The sequence below is a fragment of the Plectropomus leopardus genome, chromosome 8 (assembly GCF_026936395.1).
Source record: "Plectropomus leopardus strain MGB_pleo_1.0 chromosome 8, ASM2693639v1, whole genome shotgun sequence".
NCBI lineage: Eukaryota > Metazoa > Chordata > Actinopteri > Perciformes > Serranidae > Plectropomus > Plectropomus leopardus.
This window is the reverse complement of record NC_142183.1, coordinates 11,961,832-11,983,209: the sequence shown is the minus strand read 5'-3', so window position 1 is coordinate 11,983,209 and position 21,378 is coordinate 11,961,832. Positions and strand designations below refer to the sequence as shown.

Below are 21,378 nucleotides of genomic sequence, written 5' to 3'. Positions count from 1 at the left end.
TGTATGTGCCATTATGTCTTCATCAGAGGCAGATGTCGCGTGGGATGACTGAGAAACTTTTGTTAACTGTCCCTTCATATGTCCTCATTGTTCGTGGCAAACAGTAAATAGCTGGCTGCGCCGAGATGGAACGGATGAAGGCTGTCCATCTGGTTTTGCTTGTACATCTGGAGCTGAAACGTCTGATAGATTCATTCGAGGTGTTTTATTTGTTCAAACCTCAACCGTCTGAGGGTCTGTGAGAACATAAATTCGTAAAGCACTAAAGAAACTCTTCTACTTTTCTCCAAGAACTCCATGTTGTTGCAGACGTGCATTTTTTTCTTCTTCTTTTTTTTTGCCAGGTCGTTACTGTGTTTCTAAAGGTGAGGGGCAATCTCTGGGAAGGGCTCAGAGATAATAACAAGGTGTTTGTTTTTGTTTACTTCCTGCCTCTGTATAAATTTGCCACCTTATTGTGTCTGCTGCTAAAAATACTCAGGCATCAAGTGAAAAGTCAGGTTAATATCCTTGTGGGGAGGCTTCACATGCCCAGTGTAACAAACCTGCTTTTGCTAAGCTGCATCAGTCAGGCACCTTGTTTATACTGTTGGGGTCATCTGTCACTCAGCATAGTCTGCCAGTTTTACAGCTACAGCCAAGCATCTGCAACCTTTACTAATCTCATGAGCTGGAGAGTCCAGGCTATTAATAGATCTATGACTTGTTATAGTAGTTCACTTATCTATCGGTAGCTCTTCTCACCCAGAGACTCTCAGAAGTCTTATGACTGAGCTTCATGTGCAAACCCCCAGTTATGGGAACATAGCTGCTGCTGGTGTGAGGAAGCTAATCTTGGAGCTATCACAACACATGATGCAACCAGAAATGTGTCACTTGAATATGACCAATAACAGCCTACCTGGAAATGGGTTATCAGCCAGTAGATTATTGTGAGTGATTGCGCCACACCCTGAACCCTCAGCTGTGACCGAGTGTGATTTACAGCTTCTATGACAGATATAATTTTTGTAAAAGGCTTAAGTGTCATTGGCTCCGTCTTCCTCTGCACTGGATGTCTTTGTTCAGTGGGCAGGAAGCAGCTAATTCAAGCGATGACAGAAAGGTCATAGACGGTTGAGTTTCCTTTCAGCCCCTCTAGTGGTAATGACCCCTCGAAGGGAACTTATTGCAAATAGTAGCCTTCATATAATTTAGTGATTAAAGATGACCTGAAAGGTGTTAATTTACAGCGCTTATTCTAATATAGAGCTGAAATACAGCACTATGTCGTTAGAAAGTCTAAAGGGTATATGTCAATATGTCCGTTTGTGAAATGCAAGTTTGCACCTCTATATCTAAAGATATATAAAGAGCTAATTCCCAAATGCCATTATAAAATCATAGGATTTTTAAGTAATGTGTAAGATTTAGGGGGATTTAGATGCATCTAGCAGTGAAGATATTAGACTGAAACTAGCTGAGGGTCTTGGAACTGCTGATTTAAACTAGCAAAAACAATGAATAAAGCAGTTTAACATTAAAAATAACAGTGTTTTACAAGGGTTCTTGTCGTGGAGGGGCTGCAAACTATGGTGGCTGATGCCAAAACAAGGATTTCCCTATCTAGCAGCAGTTTTAGTATGTCGGACCAGGTGATTAAAACCTGTAAAATCAATTAATAAATCCATTTCATGTATTTTTTTCTTATTGCTTAAGATTCAGAAATTCAGGAGGTTTTTACTGGAAGCTGAACTGTTCTCAGAAGTCTCCTCCTCTCCAAAACAAATGGCTCAGGTGATTAAAACCAGTGAAAACAATCAGTGTTTCTCCTCTGTTTGGCACTTCACAGACTAGCCACTAGCCCAGCACTTTGAGAATTCGTGCTTACAAATTTTCTCTCTTTATCTAGGATCCAGACATTTAACTGGGAGCCGAATTATCCACAGAGGTCTCTTCCTCTCCAGAACAAATGAAACAATTATTAAAATGGGTAAAAACACTGAATAAAGTAGTTTCATGTACAAATTATTCTTTCTTTGATGCCGTTGGGCATGTCAGACAGGCTGTTCGCCCAGCATCTGAAAATGTGACCTCACCTTTTTTTCTGTGAAAACTTAAAAGGTTAGACGTTCAGGAGGTTTCTTACCGGAAGCTGGATCATCTGTATTTTTTAAAATGATGAAAACACTGAATAAAACATTTTAGCAAAAAAAAACCAACAACAGTGGGCTGCAAACTACGGTGGCCAAAGCAAAAAATGCAAATGGCATCTATCTAGAGCCTGTGATTGGTTTGTCTGCTCTGAGCTATGAGGGAAACATAGCATTGAAACATACCGATTGTCGTAGACTAGGACCCGCTCCCTATAAAAATATAAGTGGCTCGTTCTGAGGTAACAGAAAGTAGCAAGTAGACCACAGCTCATAATGGGTTCTATCTCAGAGTACTTTTTACAGTGTTTCATAGTGAAGTATGAGCACAGACTAGTTAATAATATGCAAGGACATGGTGTCTGTATTCAACTTATAAACAATAGAAATCACAAATATAACGGCCATTTACAAGATATAAACCTCTAAACACAAATTACTCTTTTGAGATAAAATCATTTGAAGAACGCTCAGTTGATTTTGCTGCTGACAGAATGTGCCCACTGCTGTGCATTATTCAATATTTTCATCACATAAATACTGTAAAATGAAGGTTTGAAGCTTTGAAGCAAATATGTGTTGACAGCTCTTTTCCTTTCCCTTCATTCCCTCCTGATATGTGCCTGTATGGCTAAACGTATAATTATCTTTGGGCCTACATTACCATCAGACTGTATGTATTGATTGAATGGGGTTTTAGTGGATTCATGGTGTATATTTATGAGGATTTCGCCTGCATAAAGCATGTTCTTTCTCATATTTTCCAACACCCGTGCAGAGAAGTCTTAGTTCATGCATTCATTGAAATTCCTCCACTGTCCTTGATATTTTTCATTGTCATAGCAGTCAAATCCGCTGAGCTGCATGGGCAAATAAGCACAGAGTTTTCTACAGGAAGTTATGTAGAAAAACAAATCAAATTCACCCAATGACATGTTAATATTTCATGTCTTTGAATGGACCTTTATCTTCTTCAGATGGATGAACACACAGTAATCTACGTGTGTTCCTTCATGGCTGGCTGGACTGCGTCTCTCTACCATGTCTCTCTCCCTCGACTACAGTCTTCCAGATGCATGAGTTCACCTGCTAATGTGTGCCAATTTTCTGCTGTTAAACTTGCTCATATGTTCATACAAGATTCAACCATCTCTGTATTTACACAGATAATTTACTCTAAAAGAAAGCAAACAAAGGATGCTCTCGAAAACATGTTGCAATGTAGAATTATAAATCATTTAAACAAGGATAGAGAAATACAGAGACTCTGGTGTAATGAAATAATGAACTGAGACTTGTTCCTTCAACACGTTCCAGAGCTGACGTGATTTGTCGTGTGAACAAAAACAACATTCAGTTCTCAGTTTTGGAAAAGATACACATCGGTATAAACCACTCCAAACATGATTACAGAAAATGGATCCTGAAATGACTCTTGAGTCCCATATTGGTCATTAAAATAATGAAAAATTAATGTTTTGGTTTGTTGATTTTATGTGATGTCATCACAGTACTTCATGATCTAGTTATCAGATTGAAAGGTTGTGTGGTAGTCATGTAGTCCTTACTTGTTTTTTTGTTTTTTTCACAAAATGTTTCATAAAGTGTTGACAAATTGTGCCAAAGTTCCATGACAATCCTCAGAAACAGAAACTATCATTTACAATGATCTAAATTCAGAAAAGCAGAAAATACTCATAGTTAACAACCTGGTAACACCAAATGTTTTGCATTTCGTGTGTAGCAGTGTGAGGCGGTTGGCATAGGAGGCGGCACCTTTAAGCTGGGAGCCATGGTACTCTGCCAGGAAACTCTGGACTCTTCACTCTGAGTTATGAGTGAGTTGCTGCTCTGCTTGAAGGAGTTCAAGTATCTCCGGGTCTTGTTCATGAGTGAGAGTAAGATGTTCAAAATTGAAAGGTGAATATGATCGGACAGAACAAGACTGTCATGGTCCAGAGATCTTGATTTACCAGTCGATTAATGTTCCTACCTCCACTTATGTGGGTGAAAGTATACTGAAGTTCTTGCTGGTGCTACTAACCCAACCTTCATCACTTCATATTGTTGTTCTCTTTACCTTAGCTTCATGCATCCATTCATTTTTAATATCTGTATGTATAATGTAGAGAGAAATGACAAACATTTGACACCGTGTTCAACAAATGATTTACTAAATGGTGAGTGCCATTAAAAAAAAAAGTGTGAATATTGACAAACATTTTGTTTTGTTTTATATAAGAGGAAATTTGAACAGTTTACAAGTCTCTTTTGGGGACATTGGGCACATATCAAAGTGGTTTTCTAAGAGTGAAATGAATAATTTTCCCAATAAAAACTCTCCATATTATGCAAATGCATTTTTTCCCAAAACTAAGTGTTGTAGTTTAACCAACAGGAGACCACTGATATGTGAAATCATTTCTGGGACACTACACTGTATAATAGGGATGTTATTGAATATTTTTTCCAATGCAAAATCACCCAAATTATGTAAAAGCCTTTCTTTTCCCTAACTAAACTTTGCTTTATAGCCAACAGGAGATTATTGATTCATAAAGTGACTTTTGGGACACTACAAAGAGAAGTTACTGAATATTTTTGTAGGATCTCTTTTCTGTGTCCAACTTAGTAGACAGTTCCTGCACTCTTCTTTCAGGTGGCTGCACATACAGAGCAGTGCTATTGACCAGCTCAGAGGAGGCCTTGCTTTGATAAAAATTAGGTTGTGCCTTGTTGTCTACCTTAACTGGAAAGAGGCATCATATGTGCACTACCATTTTGCTCATCAGTTACTGATCCAGGAAGTTTGAACTTGTCATATCACTTCAACTTTACCGAAATTGTTTAGGCAAGCAGCTGCTGTCCCGTCCTTCCAGTTCACTGTACCAGTAATGATTCTTTTACTGATGTGTAGTAGACCTTTGGTAGTGACCAAAGAAAAAAATAATATGAATACAGGTGACCAAAAAATTTGTTTCCTTGGCAGGGTGTCTTTGCTCACTCTTGGAGATTTTAGTAAGAAGGTCAAACATTGACGGGAGCTTGTTTCAATGCTCCTTCATGTTGAAAGTGAGCTGGGATGGTTCGGGCATCTGATGAGGATGCCTCATGGACACCTCCCTTTAGAGGTTCTCCAGACACTGCCAACTGGGCAGAGGCACCAGGCCAGACCCAGAGCATGCTGGAGGGATAACATATCCCATCTGGTCTTGAAATGCCCCGGCGTCCCCCAGGAGTGGCTGGGTAGGGAGAAGGGTGTCTGGGCTACCTTTCTGATCTCGCTGTGACCCAGACTTAGATAAGTGATGGCAAGATGGATGGAAACTCAATTGATTCTCAGAGCAGCTGGTGATTACTGATGTGTAGATTAAGTAATCAACAAGCTGTTTCAGCTCTAGTCCTTATAGTCAAATCATATTATATTAGTAACACAAAGATATGTTTATGTATTGCACAAGGAAATATCTTTTAATAGACCACCATAACTGAAAGCTACAGAAAGGTAGTCATAAAGGAGGGATACTCTCTCTGTTATGAATATTTATTTTTCTATATATCTACAGAGCCAGGTCAGAGCCATTAGAAGTCAAACACATTGTCACTTGTCCTTTGACTCTGCCTCTTCATATATTTTCTTTTACCTCCCTGCTCTTTCTTAGCCACACCAGCACTGTGGCTTGGTGGGAGTGTGCATTGTCCTCGTCTTTGGACCAGACAGAAACATCTCAACATCTATGAGATGGATTGCAATGAAACTTTGTACACGTGGTCCTTAAATCAGGGATGCTCTACTTGCTTTGTGTTGGGGCTACTATTGCAGAATAAGAGGAGGGCAGCAGCCCCATACATATTTTTAGGATTTTAGGATGTTGCTAGGATTTTAGGACATTTTCTTTTTAGGATTTAAGGATGTTTGGGGGATTTTAGGATTTTTCTAGGATTTTCAGCACATTTATAGGGTTTTATGATGTTTCTGGAATTTTAGGACATTTCCAAGATTTTAGAATACTTTTAGGACTTCAGGATGTTTCTGGGATTTTAGGACATTTCTAGCATTTTAGGGTGTTTCTAGGATTTTAAGACATCTTTTGGACTTTAGGGCATGTCTAGGATTTTGGGCATTTAAAGGATTTTAGGACGATGGGATTGGCATTTGTGAAATACTGTCCTGATTGATTGCCTTGGAATTTGATACATGATAGATCCATATCCCCATAATGACGAAGCGTAATAACTTGATCCACATATATTTCATCATCAGGCATCATCAGGTCACATGCATAATGTAAGTAACTGCAGGGGATAAAAATAAGCCTGAGAGCTGCCAGCATGGCTGTTATCGTTGTTTATCCCTGTGTCTTCCAGGAAAAACAAAGACAAGGTATGGCTGTGAGAGCACTGTATATGTTTTAAATGATTTTTTAAAAATTGCACATTGGTGTTTGTAGTCTGGCATTGACTCGTCTTACTGATAAAAGGGGGTATCATATTCAGCAGACATTATTCTTTGTTGTCCATGGATCTCTCCCCATTAGCCAGTTTAGATCCATTACTACTACATGGTGTTTTTCAATGATTGGTGGTTCAAGTGGGTTTCTTTACTGGTCATGTCTCTCTGTATTGAGTTCAGTGTGTCTCCCTCCTGTACATGCTGGTCTGTTTCTGCTTGCATGCAGAAATATAGTGCTGCTAGAGTTGGAGCAAGTTTGTAAAAAAGAATGAAGAGATAATTTCAGCATCCAAATGTGCAAAACTGATACTGACTCAAGGATGTAATTTCTCACTGAATATATCCCATTTTGTTGTGTAGGATTTTTGTTCCATGTTTTCAGGTTGCATTCAATATTCATAAATGCTGATTAAATTTTTCAGACTTACATCTAATATTGATTATTTCTTTATGTTGTATTTTTTCTCCCAAATTTCCATAAAGTAGGACAATCAGTGCTCCACCTAGCTTAATCTTGGCAAGGTGCTGGAAACATCAGTGAGTCCTAAAAGAAAATTTTGCACACTTTTGACCAATTTCTCTTAAATCCTCGCCTCGCTCTCTCTTTGGTTATCAGACCACAAAAGAGACAAGAATTATCTGTCCAGCCACCTAAAGGTCCTTTCGCCTCACTCCTCACCACTGTGGACTACTTTGTAGGAGGAGAGCGGGCAGCAGCTCTGAAATGTGTAGCGTCAGCTACAGAAAGTTTGCTGATCTGGTGGGGAGTTGAGGCTGTTCGGTTCCCCGGAGCCAGGATTTGTGTGGGCTAGATTTGGGTTGCTGTAGCTGCTGATTGGGGGTCTGTCTCCAGAGCTGCTGCCAGCTCTCCTCACAACGAGGTGGTCTGCAGTGGCGTGGTGTGAGGCGGAGGAACACTGTGAGTCAAGTCTCGAGCTAATGCTACATCACATGAAATTAAAGCTGCACCCATGATCCTCTAGCTCGGGTTAGCAGAAGCAGAAAGTGCTTTGTTTCATTTATTGTCACATGCTTTTTTAGACTCTTTTTGATGAGTCTGTCTTTCATTTTTTTAATGCTCTGCAGTGCAGGCAGTTGATTACAATATTGTTATAGCAACTTTGTCTGAAGGATTGTGCACTTTCACTACAGGATTCAGCATGCACATCTGAATTTATAAAACAGCCAATAGGACCTGTGATTTGCCAAAGTCTCACATCAGGGGCAACATTTTCTAAATCCTGACAACAGAGACAAGGAGGTGCAGACGTTTGCTGTTGTAACAGTCCACTTGGATCATAATATACTCAAAGTTCATTATGAGATTTTTTTTACACAATAACACCTGAATAAACGTGCCTACCCCAGAGAACTTTTGACATACAAAAAATAAAATGCAAATGATTGAGGTATGTTTCCATTATTGGAGGCAGAGTCTCAATTTAAAATGTGTGAGAGCTATATTAGAGAGCACATTAAAGCAAATGAAATGAGTCTTTACGCTGCTGCATTAATTATTCATCAAATGTGCTATTTCACAATTTTCAACACAAAACGTTTGCAGCCTCAAGGAACCCCATACTGTTTATGGGACAGTGAGGAATTTCAGTGAGGACGTGTCATTTATAGTCAGCAGTATAATTTCATGCATCATACTGTGTGTGGTATAAAAACACTTGGATGGAACCACCACTCTGAAAATTACTAATCGCTGATAATACCTCTGCAGAAATGTTTGCACTGGGTCTGGCTTTACACTACCATGACCTTTTCTTGCTCCCTTTTAGAGTGTTTGTGCTTCCTTCCAGAACATGTCTGCCCACCTCCAGTCACAGTGGCACTACCATGCAGTGTAGGCAATCCAGGTTAAGGCCTTTGGAGAAAAAATGCACATATCCATCTGCCCAGACACAGATGGAGAGAGGAGATACAGATTGTAGCTGTGTGAAAACACGTCCACACAATGCACCACAAACCTGCACAAACATACCAGAGTACAGCTAGAAAACAACAACTCTACAGAGGTTGTCTGGAGTGGAAAGGGGTTGCTGTTTGATGTAAGACACATCAGGGTGGGGCGCACATCGCTACATGTTTTGAGGCCCAGAATTTCTAGCAGCACCTCTGTGTACAAACCTACTCTGTCTTCCTTTCCCTGTTTCGCAAACTCTGATCTTTTTGCCCTCTTGTTTCCATTCTTTGTGCTTTTGAATGTCTCCGATAAAACGTTGACAAAGATCAGCTCGTAGACTGACAGCGGTAATATCAAATCAGCAACTGAAGATTAACTGACACTTTGCTCGGTTTGTCATGCGGCACCAGAGAGAATGAGGGAGAGAAGTCCCAGACAGATGGATGTTGATGGGCTGCAGACATTTCAGGAAAGAGAGACTGATGCAGTCGGTGAAAGGGTGTGCGTAGGTATGTTTGATGTAACCCCAGATAGTTGCATTGCTCAGACAGCAGAGAGGTGGAGGACTTTTTGGGGGAGAAATTTTGGCACAGGCTCAAGCACGCGTGAATACCTGCATTAGTATTCACTTAGTATGCACTGTCGGAGGAAGGCTTTGATAAGAATTCTGTTTTCCAAAAAGGAAAGCAACAGAGTTAATTTGAAGAACTGTGTTTACAAGAGGGACTGAAGGTAAACAGACTCTAGATTAGAGCACCACTGCTCTCAGGTGATGCTTACAACAAAAATACCTGCAAAGATGATTTCATTGTACTTAGATTTGCTCATTTTCTAATGATCAGTGTGTTTATGCTCTAAATGTGAAGTCAAGTGACGCAGCTGGGATGGTGTTTATGCGAATCAGGTGGCGTGGTACAATTTTGGTAATCATTTTGGCATGAAATTGCGCTTGTGTTTCTGCCTGCTGAGACTACCTCTTATCTCAAAGGCAAAAAAGTGTTCTTTTTTGTTTGTTTCATGGCTGTAATTAGAGGAGGTGCACACATGAATGTCTCAGATCCCCTTTCTTCAGTCTTTCTAATCTCACTTTGAAAGAAAGTTGCTTTAACATTCGGTCTATCAACAGAAAAATAATCAGCAAAAATTTAGAATATCGATCACAGGGTAACCAGTAATTTTGCAGATCTATTTCAGTTTACAGGTGTTGGGGAGCACCACTGCTTATGTTAAAAATAAGTTAGAAAGCCATTTGTGGCTCAAGAGGGAGCTGTATGAAATCTGATAAACTGATTGATTTATGGGTCTGAAGAGAAACAAAACCTCTACAGAGGTTGTCTAGAGTGGCAAGGGGTTGAGAAAATGTGTGTTTGTTGAGAAAGAAGTGAGGTTACCAGAAGCCTGTAGCCCACTTCACATCTCTCCTTGAGAATCAAGGCCACGGTACTACTTACATCTCAGACATACGCAGTGTTTCATTAGTAGTTCCACTTGCCCTCCTTCACTTCCCCTCAGCCCTTGGTATTACGTAACAGCTGGCTTCGCTTGAACTGAAACACACCTGCCCTTGTTCACTTTCAACTCGACTATCGCGGATTGACCGCCAGTTGCAGCATTAGCACTGCTTTTTACAAACCATCACAAAGACATATAAATAAATAAATGAATAAATACCTGCAGACTCCTTTATCTGCGCTAAAGGCATCCTCTGCAGATAAATGCAATAGTAAACCTTGTAAATAGTACAAGGTTTCCCACACGTACCTTTCTTTTTGCAGCCCACCAAGATTTAAGCATCTGGCAGCACATATCGATTTTACTTGGAGGTAGACCGTTTATAAGGAGCGTTGTTGGAATGCATATACCATTTGCTTATTCATCGCACCACACTCTGGAGAGGCATAGCGTACCCTGGGCACAGAAAAGGCAGCAGAACATCAGGCGCAGTGAAAGTGCTTTCTGTCACTTGTCAGCTGCTCCTTTATTGATTTGATCAGCTCTGACAAATCAGTTATCCTCAAACTGCTGCTGAGGAAAAAACAGCAACCCATAAAGAGTTAACCCTGCACTGCGTGCGACACACAACAGTGTCCGAATTGAGAGAGGGGACACAGAATAATCAAGAAAGGGATACGCACACAAGATTTTGTTTGTTGTCAGCTACTGCCACACATTGATTCTTATTCTGTTTTAAACACTGCAGTACCTGACACTCCTTTAATCTGTGCTGTACTTTTTATTGTTCAGTGCAAAGCTTTTTCAAGCAAAAAAATCAGTTATAAGTATTTGCTGTTTTTCCGTATATTATGTGATTGTAAACGGAATATCATTGGGTTTATCAGAAAAAAATCAATTCAGTGACTTCTTTCTGCCTCAAGGATGAAGGAACAAGCCCAAATGATTAACCAATTAATTAAAAAGATAATCTGCAGATTTATGGATAATGAAATGAATCATTAGTTGCAGCCATAATACATTTTTCATGTAGTACACGTTTAACATAAACATCAAAATGAAAATTTGTGAATAACTCTGTATGTAAATGTTCCCAAATATGAATGTAACCCTTCCACTTGAGTTTGAAAAAAGAAAAACAACTGCAGGAAACATAAAGCAGTTTAAAAAAAAAACCCATTTAAATGAAGCTACAAAGTTGTTACTTAAATGCATTTACATCATAGTCTTCCAAAATAACTTAATTTTACATAAACTGCAACATGCAGAAAACATGGAGGATCTGCTCCTCCCAGACACAGACATGAGCAGTTTCTCTCAGGAGAAGCTGGCTGGATTCTGCATTTAGCCCATTAAGAAACTATCTGTTGCTTTTAAAGTGGACTAGAGGAGCAGAGTGGCCAAGATTGAACGTTGCTCCCACTCCACCAGGAATACTAATCGTTTCATCCTACTTTAAGTGTAAACTGTCCAGGGTTGTCACGATACTAAAGTTTCTTACTCGATACCGATAGCCAGAATAATACTCTAAACTTGATACCATTTTCAATACCGGGGGGGGGGAGTAAAAAAAAAAGAAAATTGGAGGCAAATAAGAATGAGGTATGCCAATTAGTAGGTGAAAAAGGCAATGCTCGTATCAACACTATTGCAAATGAGTATCATATCCAGTACTTCTAATATCCATTAGTACCTGAGTGTTGATTTTTTTTTTTTTTTTTTTTTTACAACCCTTTAACTGTCCCAGACTCCTTTCCAGGCTACCCTGCACTGTGACAACATTATACTTGTGTCTTTAGTTGCCTACATTGCAAAAATAAATGTATAGCTGTTGTCTTTTTACTCCCTTGCTGTAAAAAAATATGACTTCATTGTAACTATTAGCTCTAACAGACAAACATGTTGTTGTTGACTAATGCTTCACAGTTTGAACCCCTGGTCCTTTAATTTGCTGTTATTCCCTTACATTTGAGGAGTCTGCAGTTTGATTTATATACAGGTGTAAAGAAAAGCCTTATTACTGTTTCTGAAACCATTCATTCTCTGCTGTATTGTTTATCTAGAAAGTCTGCCAGCTGAAAGTGCACTAGCATGCATGGATGGATGGATGGATGGATGGATGGATGGATGGATGGATAGATGTATAGATAGATAGATGAAGGTGCTCTCATAAAAACATGCCACATATGAACAGTGATAGCAGAGAAATGCGGTGAAACACAAAGAAACCATGCAGAGAAAGGCTCCATCAGTCCTTGTCTAACAGTGAATGGGGAAGAGGCTCAGCTGAATGAAGGCAGCTATTAAAATCCCTTGTAAACACATTATGGGCCTGGTCTTGTCAATATATGGAATGAGACATAACAGTGATATAGAGGCTGAGCTGCATCCATAAAAGCATGAAGCCAATCTCGTGTCCGTGTATGTATGCACCTTTCTGTGAATTCTGATGTGCAGTAGTTACACAGAAGAAAGGGGATGGAGAGGATGGGACAGAGCACAAGTAAACATGTGATCTACAAAGAAAAATAAAAATGCCTTAAGGTCAGTTGTCGGAACAAAAATAAATTCAAATTTTTCCCAATTTACATTAGCACTGTATTTTTGTTCATAATTGGACGAATACAAATGAGTGCATTATGAGTTGAGGCTTGTAATCTGTATTTCAGAAAAAATGTTGCCACATTTGCAGCAAAGTGTAAATGTGGATCATCACAATTCACAACCAGAGGCTATGAAAGAGAAAGTATTTAACTTTTGCATGGGAAACAGCCACGACACGAACAGGAAATTTAAAGTTACTGATAAAATATAATGAAATTAAGTTCTTTGTAAACTATGTTTGTCAAGGGAAGGACGAAAAAAAAAGTTTCTGTGTATGTTAGAGACTTTGAAAAAATTTGAGTTGCACCAAATCTAGTCATCTCCTGTACCGTTTTTTGACACCCAGCGATGGTGTGTCAATGTGCGGTTATCACATGCATCATCTCTGTTCAAAATTAACTTCCATTTACACAGCAGATGTACAGTTTTGACTCGTTCAATGCATAAAGTCTTTCTCAAAATAAACTTACAGCAAAGGTGAAAAAACGTAATTATTAGGTGTAATTTGGCTAGGTTTAGAAAAAACATTGTGGTTTTGCTTACAATAGGTGCAGTTGTCACTAACGTAATGTAACATCACATACATCATGTGACATATGTCACCAGCATAGCATGCTACACCATACTAGGACGCACTGGCATGCTATGTTGTTATTAAGGAGACTTAATTTTGACTGTTGTTTCACATGGGACATGAGCAGCCTCTGGGTGAAAGTCTGGCATTGCTCCGCCGCACTATGTGGACTTTCTCACTCTTTATATTATAGTAGTTGCCTGGAAAGTCAGAAAATGCTGCTTCTGGATGCTTCTCATACCGCAGCTTAGGGTGCCTCCGTGTGTTGGCTTCTGACCCTCAGGGCCACTGATCAAGCGTTGTGGTTGCTTTGCAAGATGATACTGGTACACTAGATAAAGCTCCACATATGCCTTTGTTAAAGGCACTAAACAGAGAATTGGGAAGAAAACACAAATGAGCAGCAGATCATTTGACAGAGCGGCTCTAACTACATAACAAAAATAGGTGATTTAAACATTAATGCTCCAAAGGGCACTTTTTGAACAAGATTTTCACCTGGATTATTATTATGGAGCCCCAGAGATAGATGTTGTTGTCTAAAGGAAGCTGAGAGATCACATTTGAATGAATAATTTTGACCTTTCATTACAACTCCACAATCATGTTAATTATGCTAATTTCTTAATGAAAAATGCAAAGATACGTTATCCGTCTAGTGATTGTCATATCATTATCTGAGATTCTGTGAGGGTCAAAAATTATATCAGTCACTTTCTCATTGTTAAATGAAAATAACAACAAACTCACAACAACAGAAAAGCACGCTTGGAGGTTAACAGGACGACATCTGAGTTTGATACCTGAAATTGCGTCTCAATCACCTCCTGTGAGCGATCAATAAAACTGACAGAGAGAGAAGAATACACTCCACCTTATTCAGGTCTGTTGTTTGTCATTGAGAAAAAGAGAGATGCAGAAACAGGTGTGAATTAGGAGTTGATATATTTGTCTGTTAACATTAGTATGTAACTCGTGTCTTCCAGCCCCCCAGAATTTGTTTGGAAATAACTTCTCCATTATTGTTCTGAACGATATTCAAGGATGTGACCTAGTGCTGTATTCTGTGTCACACTATTGAGTCTGTCTAAGGAACAAAGTAATGTAAGGCGAAAATTAGAGTATTTATAGAGGAGAACATGGGCTCAGAACCATTAGGCAGATTTTGGTTGATTTGCATTAAAGTCCAGACTCTTTTATATTTCGATGAGTCATATTATGAGCCTGTCTGTGTCTACCCACATTAATAACACATTTGAGGTAAGATTTTGAAACTCACGCCAGCATCTCAGGACAGACATATTTTATTAGAATTCAGAGCCTCTTTGGCGCTTTCCAAGTTTTTTCTTTGTTACTCATTATAGCTCATCTTCTGGCTGTCTGTCATGTTTTTAAGGAACTTTTTTTGGACATTACTGGTAGGGAAATGTCAACTCTTTCTAATAAGTTGGACTTTTAATCAGATATCTTCAGAAACTTCATCTCAGATGCTATTTATCTTTGTTTTAATTTCCTTTAATCTTTCAATAATCTTAATCTAATCAACAAAATAAATGATATAGCATAATATGCAGCGATAGATGTTATTTTATCGTCAGACGATATTTTTCATTATATCACACAGTCCTAGTTGCAAGTCAAGTCTAAAGTCATTGAATTTGTCTGACTGGAGTCCACACCTTTGGTATCTGGCAACGAGGCAACCACTCTATTAAGTTCAATCTGGTTGCAAGCTGACATAAACTGTTTCAATAACATGAACAACCACAATGTCAGGAGGTCAGTTTATGAAAGGCAAAAATTGCAGCATGCGGGACATTTGATGACTCAGTGATATTGATCTGACAGCTCTGTCACATCCCTGCAGATATGGTCAAATAATGGTTGTTTTCTACTATGTGGAAGCAAAATCTCTTCAGCTGTAACACACCTTTAAGATACAGATCACTGTGTTTGACGACAGCTGATTGTTCACTGCGGTGTTGTTGAATCTTACATGGTACTTGTTGTCAAATTTCAGGGCTCAACGCTCTGCCCTTTGACCCGACGACCAACAACGACCCTCTCCACTTCAACAGCTCCAACGGGCCGCTCATGTCAGAGTGTCCATCCCTGGAAAACACGGTCGAAAACGGCAAGAAAAGGAAAAGACCCAGTTTGCCTCCAGGTAATACAGAAACATCATGACACTAAAGAATAAAGAAACCTGTCCTCTTTGGCTTTTCAGAAATGCTCCAGTACTATCAGGTATTGTGCTACACTGGCCCTACCTGGTGTTACTGTGGCTCACTTTCTCTGGTCGGATGTTTCCTGATGGAATTTAATTTAAATGCAACCTGCATCAAATAACTGCTGGTGGGAGATAACTATAATCCTGTTATTTTGAGACAGTCTGAAAGAGGTAGCCTTGTTTGGTCTTTGCTGTTTTTGATTAGTTCATTGTAGCCTGCAGCGCTGCTTGTCTGGACCGTTTGGAGGTCACCCGGCTAAAACCAGGAAGCTGAATGGCAAAGATTTAACATCCGCCTGCCTCTCACCATGCCAACAGTCCCACCAATCAAAAACCCCACATGCCCCCAGCTCTCCTACACCTACTGACCTGTTATACCTGAAATACCGTGTCTGTTTGCGCACATGCACGCACTGTGGGCTGTGCCTGCGTGTGTGCAAAAGCTCACCCAATGAGCCTAATTTTAATCAGGGCCAGTGCGCTGTCTAATTAAAGGAGGGCTTTCAAATTAATTGCATTATGAGCAGTAGAAAGAAGAGGGCCCTTAAGACAGAGAGGTGTTGCTCCATGTTTTCATCTGTTGGGGTGACACTAATTGGTCTGGATTTACAATCTGGCAGAGATACACAGGGGCTCCAAATTAACTAATATCAGTACTTGCAGGGCGCAGCTAAACTTGCTGGTGGTGCTCATAGTCAAACGTGGCCTGTGGAACCTCGCGCTCGCCGGCTAAATGGCTCATTTTTCTCCTGCCAAAGACAGTCGCCGACAATTCCATCAAAGACCTATGTGTGCTTTGTGCTGCTATGGATTTTATTCCCAGAGGTAGACATAAGGTGGTCCACCTGGGAAGAATCTGCACATGACACACCTTCTTTTCACTCTCACTGGTGGTTAGTGTTACCAATTATGCAAGGTAAATAATGTTTCTCCCCAGCCAACAACAGGGTCAACCCTGCGAGTGCTGTCCTTTTAAATCTTGAACAAACAAACGTCTAGGCAGCTAAGATTGCTTTTCAATTCAAAATATGTCTTGTTTCTCCATAATGATAAAAAGAAGCTATAATATAATATCAACTATATTGCTACACATGTTGAGGGAGATCCATGCCCACCACCCAGTGGATACTGGGATTTGCTCTGGCCTACTTTGACATACAAGCAGTTCAGAATTAAAAACAAAGATGAATAGGTGAACTAAACTAAAGTTTAAGACAGTTAACTAAAGTTAAAACTAAAGACAATTTTAACATTACTAACTGCATTAAGCAGTGGTCTAGTCAAGACCATCTAAACTGAGACCAAATCATTACCAAGACCCGAAAGTATCGAGACTGAGTCAAGACCAGACCAGTGCGACTCCCACACTGCATGACACACTTACAATAAAATGTGGAGCATGTAAACCATAGGAAACAGTCAAATAAATCTGAAAGATTTACATTCTCATCAAAACAGGCAGAGAAATTAAATAGAAATTTCTCTTTATTCACCTCTTTTCTCACCATACTGTTTATGTATGCATTTATACGTTTTTTAGAGAAAGGTCTTGACAAAATAATAAAAAGACATTGCAGAGGTGAATTTTATGTATGTAGATTTTTCTCTGAGAGCTAACAAATACAAATGCCATGACGCTGTAATCAACTCAACCATCATTATTATATACTTTTTAAACAGGAAAAACTCTTTGTCCAAACTGTAAAAATACGATTAAGTCCTATTAACTACTATCAACTTGTCTCTTTTAACTTTTACTTTTTAAAGTAGTTTGTTTTGATTTTGTGACCTGTAAATCTTCACCTTGTTAACTTGCTGCAGGAGTGCACACATTCTGAAATCACTGTAAAAACTAATGTAGACGTTATGTGTAGAAATATGGTCCTGCCTGGCACGTCTGCAGCTCCTCTTCGTCTTTTACCATTTTTTGTGTAGGACTTCAGTCACTTGTTTCTCAGATACTAGGCTGCTCCCTTCCATCCTGGTGTAGCTATTTTCATTTTTTCACACTCAGATAAAACATCGAATGATGCCTTAAGACAAGTAAACTCAGCTTTTTCTCAGTTTTTATCATTTTTGCCTTTTTGTTCCAATTTCCTCTCCTTCCCACATTTAGTCCCTGCTTCATTCCGAAATCTGAATTTGGAGGACATGTACACCTGCTGCAACAAGTCTATTAGAAATAAGCGAAAGGAAAGGTGCAGCAGGCCTGTTAGAAAAGCAACCTCTGTGACAGTTGCTTCAATGGGCATAAAAAGCAGAGTCCTGGAGTTACAGCACTGCATGACTCACCACATTGTGTGTGTAAAGAAAAACAGATGAGCTTAGCATGGTTTTCACATTTTATTTTTCCTTTTATTTGTAGACAGCATCTTGTTATTTATCAGCCACAGTGTCCTTTGGAAAAGTTCACTTTAGAGCTGCCGCTGACTTTTTCTCAAAACCACAAACAGACAGCTGGAAATAAATAAGGTCCATTTTGTATATGTGTGTGGCTTCAGTGAAAAGATTTGTGTGTGTGTGTGTGTGTGTGTGTGTGTGTGTGTGTGTGTGTGTGTGTGTGTGTGTGTGTGTGTGTGTGTGTGGTCTACTCAGATTAAAGCCTGTCAGAAAGCCTTAAGATCAAAGCCTTTGTGGAGCTCAAATCTGATCTGTCACTGGAAAAGCCACCCAGTTTTTTTCCTTTCCATCTAAGAGATAGAGGGCGAAGTCACTTATCCATTATTTTTCCTTCTGTCAGTTAGTCAAGTCAGGAACACCATTATAATACACTATTATAATACAGGTGCCATTAAAGCAGGATAAGAGCCCTCCTGTCATGGTGAGACCTCTCACTGCAGTTCCTCTGTATTTACTCGTAGCTTCATAGAAAACCAACAGGAAACCTTGAAGGAAAAATTGTCAAAGAAATGGATTTTATGCATTTAATGTAAAGCATATTTAGTTTACCTATAAGAAATTGTGCTATATAAATAATGACGCCCTGCTTTGCCTGCAAAAATGAAAAATAAGGGTGATAACTAAACAAAACAACACTCCTACTACAAATATTGAGTCGTGCATTAGTTTGATTTTCATACATTTTGTGATCATGCTGTACTCAGCAAGCTTGTTTACTTGATTTATTGCACTGGCTTCTAGTTGAATTTGATGCACAAGTTTACATTTCTGTGACATCTAAAGTTAGTTTTTATGGCATATCGACATTTAGAAGGTGTGTTGTGTACTTCATATTTTGCTTACGTTGTTATAAGACCGCTAAAGGGCCACTAGTCCCTTCTTTGCGCTGACATTGCATTTTTATACAGAACCGAACAACGCTGGTTTCATGCCACTCCAGTGTGTGATTCTAGACAGCATGCCAGCGTCGCATAAACAATGGAGGCATGATGGGTTGGACATGTAGGACAACAGTGTCTGTTCTGGTGTGACATACAACAAACATGTCTGCAGCACTTTCTAAACAACAATAATGGCTTTTACATGGCACTAAAAATCATTTACCTTCTGTTATATGGCAGCTGATTATGCCTTCCGCACAGAGTAGCTGCTTTTTAGCTGCTAACTGCTGCTAGCTACTGAGTAGCACACAAAACACGCCATCAAAATGTCACACCTGTCCTGGCCATGGTCCCGTCCTGCCAACTGTCCTGTTTATACAGACAGTTTTCTGCGCTGTTAATACTCTCTGTGCCGGCTTAAAATCAGGACAACTCTGTCCTCGCACTCCCTAATCTTTAAAATGGATATTCCACAAACCAATAGGTGATGAAATAGTGATAAAAATACCATCATATGAACAGAAGCTTTAAGAATGTGATTCAAGCTCTGTTAAATTGGTGAACATTATTAGTGTTTTTTCAGTGACATATGAATGTATTAGTTTGGTAATGCGGCGCTCATTTTTGCAGCCTGACATCCTTGTTGCATTGTTGTATTTTTTTTAAACTGGTACGGCAGTGTTGAGTGCCAATCCTGTAGGCAAGCAACTACGGCCTGTCTGAATACAGGTTTCCTAAATCCTGTGTTGCTGCTATATCTTTGCTTGTGCTGCTGTTTGGCTGTGGTGTCACTACAGCAGCTTTTGAATTGAAATGCTCCCAAAAGTTTAGTTTCTGGTGTTTTTACCACCTGATTCTGCTAATCTGTGTCCTTTCTTTTTGCTCCAATTTCAACTTGGAAGGTCAATGCACAGCATCACTTAATGCGACAGTGATAAATGTACATGGACTTGTTTACTATATAATACTTCCACTTGTGAAATAAGGTTTTGAAGCAAAGAATATAAGTCTTAAAATAAAAAAATGTTTTTATTTGAATAACTTTTTTTTTTTTTTTTTTGAGTAATCGTTTCTGCCCTAAACCACATGTTGTTGCACAGCACATGGTGCCTGTGTAGAAAACCCGTGTTTAAAGCTAATAATAGCCCATTAACAACTGAATTCTACAGAGCATTGTTCCATCAGGCTAATGAGCACGGCCCAGTCATGGCAGATCAATGATTACAGATGATTAGTGTTTCCTTGTGCCGGCTATGAGTCCACTGTCTTTCAGTTGTAGCTGCTTGCTAACTTGAGGCCCCTCCCTGAAGGCCTGGCAGTTAAATGATGGAGGTCTCCAACAGCTGGAGCTTTGGATTTACTGGCTTAGGGGGTGTGATTCTGTCTGGCTGTGGGTCGTCTCCAGCTTCAGTCAGATCCTCCAGCCCTCTGAGGACGACTGATGGAGTAGCGACTCATTAGCAGCCATGTGGATTTAGTCTCGTTAAGGGACCCTAATGGATAGATTTATCTCGTTACATTTGGCACTTCATTAGATACACATACTGAAGGACAAAGGCATGTGGTTCTGTTGAAACACACACACACACACCATATGATGGACTTGTAGTTTTCACATACTGTTATTCATTAAGGCGGCATAATTACCCAGACTAATGTACTCAGAGAGAGTATTTGTGATCTAACACACTGAGACAAATATCCAAACACACAGAAAAAAATAAGAAAGCCAGCTTATCAAAATTCTCCGGTATGAGATGTCCGTGAAATCTCCTCACCTCCTCAACACAGGATGTTAAATTGTTGCTTTAGCTAAAAGCTAACATTGGCATGCTAACATGCTAATATTTTACCATGTTCATAAGTCTTGTCTTATATTGTTAGCATGCTAATATTGGCACTAAAACAAAGTGTAACACTGGGTATGATGGACATGTCATTAGTTTTCCATGTATTTGGTCATAAACCAAAATGTTGGACAAATGGAAATTTTGACCTTATGATGGCATTAGATGAGTGTTAAGGGGTTGTCAAACTTACTACAGTTCATCATGTAGGGGCCATGAATGTCTCTACCAAATTTCATGCCATCCCATCTAATTGTTGTAAAGACCTCTCACTTGAAACAGCAAATGTCAACGTCGTGGCATTAGATGAAAAAGTCAGATGATCACCAAGGTCACTAGGATTTACCCTCTAGGAACCATGAATATGTGCACTTAACTTTATGATAATCCATTTAATTGTTGTTAAGATGTTTCAGGTTGGACCAAGTGGACTCACCAACCGACACTGATATTCTTTGAGCCGCGCAAGCATGAAGCCCTTACCCTTGTTATTATTATTATTATTATTACTTTTCTTGTACTTTTGCACTAATTTCTTGCTTATTTTGGGGTCATATCTTCTTTGGTTTCTCATTGCCTTCTTCCCATGCTTTTGAAAGAAATCGAGACAATTTGCTCATGTTTTAAAGTGTTAAAACTGTTACAGTCCCCTAGCACCATCTTTTAACCATTTTTCAAAATGTGGTTTCTCTTCAGCATAGACGAGGCTAAAGTTGACTGAACATCTGCAGTGTTTCAAGCGTGCTCAGCTGGTATTAGAGCGCAGAGAAAAAAGGGGGCAACTTAGGAGAAGAAATAGCTAAAAGCTGCATAGGTGTATGTCTCAACCATGCAACACCAATTGTTATCATATTTAATAGTAAAATATTTTGAATTCTGAATATTCAATAGCT

The 21,378-nt window shown here is 39.3% G+C and overlaps 1 protein-coding gene across 4 annotated transcripts in view; it reads left to right on the top strand.

Annotated features, from left to right (window-relative positions):
- The window catches only part of LOC121948060 (ecto-NOX disulfide-thiol exchanger 2-like), a 219,905-nt gene that overhangs the window by 53,036 nt on the left and 145,491 nt on the right, over positions 1 to 21,378 (top strand). For all 4 annotated transcript variants that reach the window (XM_042493314.2, XM_088080894.1, XM_088080895.1 and 1 more), the window contains exon 2: positions 15,148 to 15,294. In XM_042493314.2, the coding sequence (XP_042349248.2) occupies positions 15,148 to 15,294 (147 nt within the window). The remainder of the gene's footprint in view (positions 1 to 15,147; positions 15,295 to 21,378) is intronic.